The 10,886-nt window shown below is 37.3% G+C and overlaps 1 protein-coding gene across 1 annotated transcript; it reads left to right on the top strand.

The window, feature by feature from the left end:
• Positions 1-63: 63 nt before the first annotated feature.
• On the top strand, positions 64-10,772 carry DMAP1 (DNA methyltransferase 1 associated protein 1). The gene is made up of 9 exons (XM_053756769.1): positions 64-195; positions 303-557; positions 733-896; positions 5,813-6,031; positions 6,528-6,659; positions 6,847-7,113; positions 7,744-7,882; positions 8,853-9,007; positions 9,658-10,772. Exons 2-9 carry the CDS (start codon positions 353-355, stop codon positions 9,766-9,768), a joined length of 1,392 nt encoding a protein of 463 aa, XP_053612744.1. The 5' UTR covers positions 64-195; positions 303-352; the 3' UTR covers positions 9,769-10,772.
• Positions 10,773-10,886: the final 114 nt, after the last annotated feature.

Raw genomic sequence — 10,886 nt, 5'->3', positions numbered from 1 at the left:
AAAAAGAGTTATTTCCGGCTGTCAATGTCAGTGTTATTTGATAATAGTTGAACTCTATTTATATCAGTGATTTGTCAATGTCAATCAAATATCAATGGCGATGCTACGCAAAGCACAAATAAATAAATTTTACAACTTGTAAATAGAATAGGGTGTTCAGTGTGTTTATTGATTACATTGAAATAAAATATTTAAGTAAGTGTTAAAACACACACATTTAATTGGCTTATTCGCGTGCTAACTATCAATATAAACGCCAAAAAGTAATATGGAGTAGCTTCATGTTTTTCTATTTATTTCAGGCAGTATTCTTGGAAATTATTTAAATCACAGTAGCTAACAAAACCTAAAGATGGCTGATATATTGGATATATTAGACATAGAAATGCCTGCATCTGAAATCAGCAGGGAAAGTATAATACATGGTGATAGAGCCAAGAAGAAATATGTGACTGCAAAAGCTGTGAAACGGCCTGAAGGCATGCATCGGGAAGTGTTTGCCCTCTTATACAACGACTCTAACAAAGAACTCCCTCCTATGTTACCAACAGACACAGGTAAATATACAAAATCACTTTTATTTATACAAATATACTAAATTTGTGCTTTATGTACATATAGTAATGTAGAAAATATTAACATGTGTTATTACACTTATTAGTCAAAAGAGTAATTTCAATGCAGAGAGACATAATATATTTACATAATGTCTGTTTATTGCTTGTGCTTTAGGCAAGGCTTACAAACAAACAAAGGCAAAATTGGGCATGCGAAAGGTGAGGAAGTGGGTATGGGCCCCATTTACGAACCCGGCCAGGACTGACAATGCCGTGTTCTACCACTGGAAGCGGGCTGCCGATGAAGCAAAAGAGTATCCATTTGCACAGTTCAATAAAGTAAGTGTTATGTTCGAAATAACAATTAATTGTGTATAAATAAAACACGCTAAGTAGCTGTTGTCAGTGTTGTGTATTGGCGGTAAAAACAAAGTGAAGTAATGTCACATTAAGTGTCAACATGAAGCCACAGACTATACACATTTTATCTATTAATAAAGTGAGCAAGTACTAGGCCAATATATAACATATCTCCTCCCCAAGTATAAGACGTGACAAAACAGTACCCATTATTGATATATGTTAAATATTTAACAATCTAACTAAAACTCACTACACAACAAGAAATGAATAATTAACTTCCATATAATCATTAACATCTCTATTGACTATTTACTAGTTACAATATATAATCAACACTTGAAGAGGTACTAGGTCTCTGATAGGGAATCTTGGGCTGTGTGGATAATTTATTTCGAATTTTTCCTGCATTGGATGAAGGTTCTGCAGCGAAAGGCTGTGCAGTAAAAGGGATGCCTAGCATCTCAGCCCACTGGTCTGCATCAGGGATCTCAATAATGCTTTCAGTTTCAACATCCATTGCCTCTGTCTCTCCGTATGTCGTCTCTGTACTTTCCATATTACTTTCATTATTATCTTCAGGCTTTCTCAAAGATATAACTTGATCCATATGCCGATCAATCACTCCTCCATCACTATCTCTCCTAATTTGATAACTTGAAGGTCCACTTTTACCAATAACAACTCCTGGTGACCATCTTGGGCCTTCATTTCTATAATTCCTGTACATAATCTTCCGTCCCACATTAGTTTCTCTATGTTTCTGTTTGCTATTATTCTCTATTTGGTAATCCCTTTTCTTAGCTATTATATTTTCAGGATGTATGGTATCAAGAATAGTACGCAAACGTCTCCTCATCAAAAGCTCTGCCGGAGTTCTATTTGTCGAAGTGCAAGGTGTCACTCGTAATCCCAATAATAAATTCGGTATTTTAATATCCCATGTAGTAGGCTCTAATTTTTTTAACTTGTCTTTGACGGTCTGTACCATTCTTTCCGCCAGTCCATTAGTTGCTGGATGGTATGGAGCAGTTGTAATATGACGAATATTGTTAGCTCTTAGAAAATCTTCCATCTCTGCAGATACAAAAGATGTGCCATTATCAGAAACTAATACTTCACATAGTCCATGGGTGGCAAATGTTAATCTTAAATGTCGAATTACTGTAGCAGAAGTTGTATTATTTACCATAAATATTTCTGGCCATCGAGAATATGCATCTACGAGAATCAAAAAATATTTATTTTGGAAGGGTCCAGCAAAGTCAATATGCACTCTTGACCATGGCCGCACTGGTGTTATCCATTCATGTGTAGATTTAGGGGGCATATGACGATGTTCTAGACAGGTCTTACAACCACTCACTAATGATTCAATGTCATCATTGAGACGTGGCCACCACACATAACTTCTGGCCAAAGATTTGGTTTGGACGATTCCACTGTGTGTCTTATGTAAAATTTGCAATGTTGTTTGACGTAGAGATTCAGGAATCACTACACGACAGCCCAAAAGTATACAGTCTTCTTGTACTGACAATTCTGCACGTTTCAGCCAATAAGGATGTAGGTCCGATCTACCTTCTTTGGCTGGCCAGCCCCTCTGTATATAATAAATCACCTGGAGCAATGTTGCATCCAACTTAGTTGCCTTGGCAATGTCTTCAGGTTGGAATGGAAAATCCTTGGGTGTTTCTGCCATCAGCAAAACGTCACATAACTGGGTTTCTGGCTCTTCTGGAACGGGTCTGGGCCAACGACTCAAACTATCCGCATTACCAATCTGTGGGCCTGGTTTATAAGTTATATCATAGTCATGCATAGACAAAGCAATGGCAATCCTTGTTAATCTTGGTGAAATCATATTAGACATTGGTTTTTTTGGGTCAAATATGCCCAACAAAGGTTTATGATCAGTAATTATACAAAAATTCCTGCCCACAAGGTAGTTATGGAATTTAGTTATGCCGAACATGATAGAGGTGGCTTCCTTATCAAGTTGTGAGTACCGCCGTTCATGCACATGTAATGTTCTCGACGCCATGGCTATAGGTCGCTCCTGATCATCTTCAAATTTGTGTGACAAAACTGCTCCAACTCCATACTCAGAACTGTCGCATGTGAGAATCAAAGGTTTGTTTAAATCATAATGTACTAATGTCAAATCGAAAGTAATTTGATTTTTTGCAGTATCAAATGCCGATTGTTGCTCTGTTGTCCATTTCCATGGGTTATTAGAGTCTAAAAGCCGGTGTAGTGGCTCCAGTAATGTGGCCTTGTTTCGGATGAATCTTTCATAAAAATTGTACAGTCCTAAGAATGCTTGCAATTCTTGTTTATTTTTAGGCGCTGGTGTATTTACAATAGATTCAACTTTACTTTTTGCTGGGTGTATGCCTTCAGCATCTATAACAAAACCTAAGAATTCTACTTTCTCTTTTGCAAACTTGCATTTATTTTTATTAAGCCGCAGGCCAGCCTTTTCTATTCGATCTAACACAATGTCTAATCTATTTAACATTTCTAGCACAGTACACCCACATATAATTATGTCATCGATCAGTATTGCTACTCCAGGTATCCCTGCCAATAGAGAAGTCATCAAACGTTGAAATATGCCTGGACAAGCCTTAACTCCAAATGCCAATCGATGTACAGTATATAAACCTTTGCATGTGTTCAGTGTTAACAACTTTGCAGTGCTCTCATCTACCGTCACTTGTGTGTACGCCCTGTCTAAGTCTAATGTTGTAAAAATTTTACCTCCTGCTATTGTGGCAAATACTTCATTGGCTGTAGGCATGGGATAGGTATCAGACTCCGTTGCCTCATTGACAGTACTACGATAGTCTCCACATAATCTGATTTCACCAGACTTTTTTATGATAGGTACAACAGGTGTTGCCCAGTTAGCAAATGATGTTGGTCTCAATACTCCTTCATTTTCTAATCTATCTATTTCTTTTTCTACTCTTTCTTTAATAGCAAATGGCACTGGACGCGCTTTGAGAAACTTTGGAGTTGCTCCTGGCTTCAGATGTATAGTCACTGGATGTCCACGATAAGTACCAAGACCCTCTTTGAAAACCGCTTTATACTTGTCAAATAAATTTTCTATTGTATCATACTCGTGCGATACAAAATTAACATTCATAGTAATGTTCAATGGTTCGAACCAATTACGCCCCAGTAAATTGGGTCCACAACCCTTGGCAATGACAACTGAGAGATCTTGTTTATGTTCTTTGTATGTTACAGGTAATGTTGCCTGTCCAACAATTTTGACTGGTGTCTCTGTCCAAGTATGTAGTGACAGCGAAACAGGTCTGAGGATGGTGTGTGGCAAAGACTTACAAATTGTGGACCAAGACTTTTCATTTAATATGGAGAAACTAGCCCCTGTATCCACTTGCATACGGACGGATGTATTGCCAATTAACACTGTTATTTCATAGGGTGGCACTCGCTTTAAACCTTGTATGCAATAAATTCCATTTAAATTATCTGCAAATCCTTCTGAAGTGAAGTTAACTTGTTTTGGTGCATTCTTCTTTTTGCTGATACAAATCTTTTCAATGTGTCCCTTTTTCTTGCAAAAATGACAGACAGCATTTAAGAATCGGCATTCTCCTGGATGTTTATCACCACAGCGATAACAAAAACGAGTGTTCAGTTTAGAGTTGACCACATTAATGTCCATTGGCTCAACAACGGACGAAGTCGCCGACGAAGACGGCGCTCCAAGCTCAGTCATTGAAGCAGTCTGGATCATGCGTACATCTCGTCCCGCACTTTCAGCCGCAAACATAGCATCCACTACGTCGTGATAGCGTAAATTGTCCCGTTTTAATAGATCATATTGAAGCTTTTGGTCGCACATTCCACACACAAGTCTATCTCGTAACGTACGCTCTAAGTCCGAAAAATTGCAATATGCACTAAGCTTTCTTAGCTCAGCGACATAATCGGCAACTTTCTCGCCACGTTTTTGGTCACGTTTGTAAAACTGATATGACATGGATATTTCATTTGGTTTAGGGCTATAGTGTCTAGTAAGAATTGTTTCCACTTCATTAAAAGTTACATTATTCGCCGTCCGCGGGGTGATAAGCGCCAGCAAAGTCTCAAACACACGAGCACCACACACCGTAAAGAAATTAGCACGCTTAACACTATCCAGAATGACGCCATTAGCCTCAAAACAAAACTTTAGTCTATTTATGTAAACGTCCCAATTGTCCACTTGAGGGTTGAATTCCTCGAATTTTATTGCCTTTGTATTCTCCATTACTAATTTTTAGACTCGTCGCCACTGTTATGTTCGAAATAACAATTAATTGTGTATAAATAAAACACGCTAAGTAGCTGTTGTCAGTGTTGTGTATTGGCGGTAAAAACAAAGTGAAGTAATGTCACATTAAGTGTCAACATGAAGCCACAGACTATACACATTTTATCTATTAATAAAGTGAGCAAGTACTAGGCCAATATATAACAGTAAGTATCTAATATACCTTATGTTCTTTGTTTTGATGTTCTCCTGATGTGACTTAAAACAGTTATTTCGTTGCTCCTCTCATCTTTGTGGTTGCTGGTGTAAGTGACAGGATTGTTGTAAAAAATAAACATTAAAAAATTTTATGTTTTGACTGTGATTTTAAAACTGGCTATCGATGTGGACTAATCCTATCAGCAGAATCACATGCTGCAATATTTTTTCTAATATTACAAAATTGTAATATTAGAAAAAATATTGCAGCAGTTTTCCCTTTATAGTAAGTTTCCACCACCATTTTAATTTTCCAGATGTGGCGCCGACACCGACAGAAGCTATTTGCAAACACTTCAAAACAATTTCCTAATGATATTTTAATCCTGAATGATGTGTTTTGCAGCAAGTCTCAATACCATCCTACTCCGAGTCTGAATACAACCAGTACCTGAAGTCCGAAGACTGGAGTCAAGCAGAAACTGATCACTTGATGGACTTGTGCCAACGGTTCGATCTCAGATTCATTGTGATACACGACAGGTGGGATCGGGCTGCTTTCAGAGATAGGAGTGTTGAGGACTTGAAGGAGAGATATTACAACATATGTTCTATATTGAGCAAAGTAAGTAATTTTTGTATATATATATTTTTGTTACATTTATTTTGGTGGGCAAAAATTATGTGCCTAGTTAATTACATCAAGCAAGAAAATGGTAGTCAAAATGAGCATTCCTTTATTGGACACTAGTCTAATATGAAGCTAACTATTGCCTTTGGTCTTGAAACTGTTAGCTCTATACTAAATAGGAGAACATTTATCCTGAAGAGACATAGACAAATTGTGACTATAATTTATCAAAAGCCTTTCTGTAAAGACAAATGACAACTATTGATGCTAAAGACTGTGCAAAGTGTGGAAAATAAGAACCTTGGTACATCCTCAGTCACCAAGAGTCGGACTCTTGGTGACTGAGGATGTAACCAGAAAACCCTTGAAAGAAAGACATGTTGATGAATTAGTCCTATTCAAAAATATTGTAGAATGTTTTGTAATGTATTTTAATATTAGGGATTTGCGGTTTGTAATATATGAGTAAACAATTTATACATTTTTTTAGGTGAAAACAAATCCCTGGTCTAACACAAGCACCTTGATCAACGGTGAAAAACGGACTTACCACTATGACGCGGAACACGAAAGAAAGAGAAAGGAACAACTTCGGAGACTATTTGAAAGGACACAGGAACAGGTATTTTATTAACAATCTATTTCTCTAAGCTGTCCAAATGCAACTGACAAGAGAAGAAGAAGAAGCTTTTGAAGAAGAAGGTTTTGTAAATATCTCTCTTTGGTTTGTTTGGATAGGTGTAGGTTTGTTTTTACTCTACAAATTAAATGTAAAAAATATTTTTTTTTTCTTCAATCCAATCTGATAGATCGATGAAGAGCAAATGCTGCTAGCGGAGTTAAAGAAGATCGAGGCCAGAAAGCGAGAAAGAGAAAGGAAGACCCAAGACCTACAAAAGCTCATCTCAAGAGCAGACAGCGGTAATGTAGCGACGGCCAATCACGTCGCGAATAATAACGAGAGTGCTGCCAACATGGCCAACACTACGCCTAATGCTGCAAGACGACACGATAAGAAGTTGCAGAAGAAAAAGTTGACAGCTCAGCAGAGACCAGTCCGGGCAGTTGAGGCTGTGGTAAGCGGAACATGATATCCTTATATGAATATTTTCTAATTTTACTATTATTATATACCCATTCGACCCTCTCAACAAATATGTATTGAAAACTATTCAAGAGATAAAACATAAAATTTCATTTAAAAGTCAAAGCATAACACAGACGATACAACTTGGTTGGATCAGATCGACTAACAGAAACCTACGCACGTAAGTATTAGACAGAATAGGAAAGCCTACGTCGTCCTACTCTTTCTTTTGTTGTATAACTGTATCCCTTTCTGTCTGTCAGATCCATGAAGCTAGATGATACTGGAGCTCTTACTGCTAAGAACTTTTTTATGTAAAAGTATCACATAGTGCTGTCGCTTTCATCTTTTGCCCGACCTCTTGCGCAGTGAAAGGTATACGATACCTATATAGGTTAGATATAAAGTTTATTTACGTATGTTGTCATTCATAATCGCTTACATGTACAGTATATAATATAGATGTTTACAATTTCAACTCTAAAACAAAGTTGTATAAACAATGATATAGGTAGGTTTATTACATACACATTATACCTATGTATATTATTCGCAAAGTCGCAATACATAAGAATGAGGTCGGGCCACGGTTTTGAAATAAAAACGTGTTGTCCTCCAGACAGTGGAGTGGTCGGGCATCAAGTTCCCGGAGTCGCGCGGCGCCGGCGTGGCGCTGCGCTCGCAGCGCATGAAGCTGCCGCCCGGCGTCGGCCGCAAGGCCAAGGCCATCGAGCAGGAGCTGCGGCACCTCAACATCGGTGAGGAACCAAACATCTGGACCTAAACTGATCTGCATCGCTAATTCGTACTGTGCATGTCTAAACAACTTATAATAGAAGGTGAAAAGGGAATTTAGAAACTAAAACTGTAATAAAAAACGTGTAGGCTTTAGTAAAATCGATATATTATGACAGTAAAATTTTTGACAATTCATAGAAAAGGTCGAAACACCAGAAAATCTAAAGAGTTTCCAACACATACCATCGACTTAATTTTTATTATGAATATGATTCATTTTAAATTCCTAAATGAGTTGATTTGAATTGTTCCGTTAAAAGTTGATGGTAGGCCAGCAAAAGGCCTACCACGAAACGTACAAACGTAGCACGTTACTGACGTCCACATGTTATATCTTTTTCCCTTATCGTGTATGCATGGTATGAATTTAAAAAATATGTAAATTAAAAAGAGAGAACGCGTGGACTCAATGACGTGTGTTCTATGTTTCGTGGTCCCTGCATGGCGATAGAACCACGAATCACTTATTATATTCGTGTTTTATATCTATAGTTTTTTATCAGCACTCATAGTATACCTTTTGACCATGTATTTTAATATACTCGTAGATTTCTTTTTCCCATAGAAATAAATAAACATAATATATAATAATGGTAAGCCCTTTTTTGCATGCTTGTATGGAATAAAGGCACGTTGACACGCACGTTCCAATCCCAAGGGAGACGTCAGGGCGGCCGATCGTAACCGGATCTTCAAATTTTTTTAGTTTTTGGTGCACCCAATAATCGAGGAGAATTATATACTGGCGGCCTATACAGGTTTCACTCGGGTAAAACCATAATAAAAAAGTAGCCTAGTGTTACACCACGTTTCGTGTGTCTCTGTGCCGAATTTCATCAAAGTCGGTCCAGTAGTTTTTAAAGATTTTTTCCCCTTTATAGTAAAGTACCTATGGATACATGACTTTTGATCACCATTTTAATTTTTAAGATGTGGCGCCGACACCGACAGAAGCTATTTGCAAACACTTCAATGAGCTGAGATCAGACTTGGCATTGGTATTGGACTTGAAAAGCGCACTGGTGTCCTGTGAGTTCGAGCTGCAGGCTCTCCGGCATCAGTATGAAGCTGTCAATCCTGGAAAGGTGGGATCGCCACCTGTTGTATTCATCATCACTAATTTTTAATGTTCTTACTGCTAAGGCACTGGCCTGCCTTAAAGAAACCTTTAAAAGAAATTGTAAGGTATATGGGCCATGACGCTACGCGTTTTCCACGCGGGCCCAATGCAAATTGTGGGGGTAATAAAGGCTGTAAATACAGCTAGACTACGACTTTACATGCCTTTCGAAGGACGCAGGTATTTGAGATAATACATTTTTGGTCACCTATCCAATGAGCAACCATTGCGAAAGTGGCTTAACTGCCACTATGGCAGTTCTCTACCTGTTATATTACCTACCAATTCCAACTATAAGCCCGCCATACAGGTCCTATATTTTAGCAACTAAATGCCAAGCTCGTAAAGTACGAATCTGTCTGTATTCGGTTCAATAAATTCACAGCTGAATAATAAAAATTTTTTTCTTGGCAGCGTCAGCTCCTATGATTTTCGCAACTCTTGGCTCTGTAACTAGCGCGTAAAGTACGTATCTGTACTCGGCCAATGAAATCGCAGCAGAATAATCAAAATTTTAAGGTTTTCTTTACCATGGACCACGCGGCGTCACAGCCCCAAATGCCACCGGGAACAGATGAAAGACAAGAGATTTTAATTCGTCATTTATCTTTACAGACTCTCACCATACCAGCTTCAATATGCAGCTCGACAGACAACGAGACGAAGCCCATGAGTGAAATAATTGATGTTGTTGGATCTCCGAGTGCTCACAACAGCACAATCTAAACCATTGTACCTTGTTTAGTTTACTTTAATAATTTTAAGTGTGCTATTCTATAATAATAAAGTACATATTGCTAATTATCAAAAAAAAAATTATTAATATTAATTCCACTTAAATAATTGTACTATCCATCATTGTTTTTATATCTGTGTATCCAGCTAAACCTGGCTTTCGAATTTTGTGACGTATGTCAGAATGAATATGAATATTTTGCATCTAAGCAAAGATACTGTAACTACTTATATTTTTTTATCTAACTTTCATAACTTTCGCGTGGCCGAACAATTTTTGGTAATGAGTCAAAATTATTAGAGAAATTCAATTGTACAGACAAATGTAACGATACCTATACATACAGAGGTGTTCCAGACCTTCGATTTTTATACCTCAACAGAAAATGCTCCTCATGAGCTTCAACTGAACAACTTTTCATAGAGCATCATTTCCATATTCCCTATAGTTTAGCTGTGCCATCATAGATCTACATCAGGTGTTCCAGATCTTTGCTTTTTATATCTCAACAGAAAATGCTCCTCATGAGCTTCAACTGAACAACTTTTCATAGAGCATCATTTCCATATTCCCTATAGTTTAGCTGTACCATCATAGATCTACATCAGGTGTTCCAGATCTTTGCTTTTTATATCTCAACAGAAAATGCTCCTCATGAGCTTCAACTGAACAACTTTTCATAGAGCATCATTTCCATATTCCCTATAGTTTAGCTGTACCATCATAGATCTACATCAGGTGTTCCAGATCTTTGCTTTTTATATCTCAACAGAAAATGCTCATCAGAGTGAACAATTTTTGTTAAATTGTTCATTTCTATATTCCCTATAGTTTAGTTCAGTAGAACCAGAGATTAACAGCCTTTTTAAAAAAAATCTTATTCTATTCCTGATTCTCTATCAATATCAATTTTTTTAATTTAAATATCTTCAATGTAAAGAAACACTTTTTACTGTTTTATTATATGTATTCATTATAAGTGAAAAATCTTCCCTTCACAAGTCTTATTTATTTACTACATTTAGACCAGCTTTTTTCATAGCAATATGGAATACACCTAGTAAGTCTGTATGAAATAAACTATGGATTCATGCTGAGGCTCAAACAT

This window comes from Plodia interpunctella, chromosome 16 (genome assembly GCF_027563975.2).
Source record: "Plodia interpunctella isolate USDA-ARS_2022_Savannah chromosome 16, ilPloInte3.2, whole genome shotgun sequence".
NCBI classification, from domain to species: Eukaryota; Metazoa; Arthropoda; class Insecta; order Lepidoptera; family Pyralidae; genus Plodia; species Plodia interpunctella.
This window is presented reverse-complemented; position numbering and strand designations above follow the sequence as displayed.

Coding starts and splice junctions, on each gene's coding strand:
- DMAP1 (XM_053756769.1), top strand. CDS start 353: ATGGCTGATATATTGGATATATTAGACATAGAAATGCCTGCATCTGAA. Junction 558..732: donor TATGTTACCAACAGACACAG/GTAAATATACAA, acceptor CTTGTGCTTTAG/GCAAGGCTTACAAACAAACA. Junction 7,114..7,743: donor TCCGGGCAGTTGAGGCTGTG/GTAAGCGGAACA, acceptor GTTGTCCTCCAG/ACAGTGGAGTGGTCGGGCAT.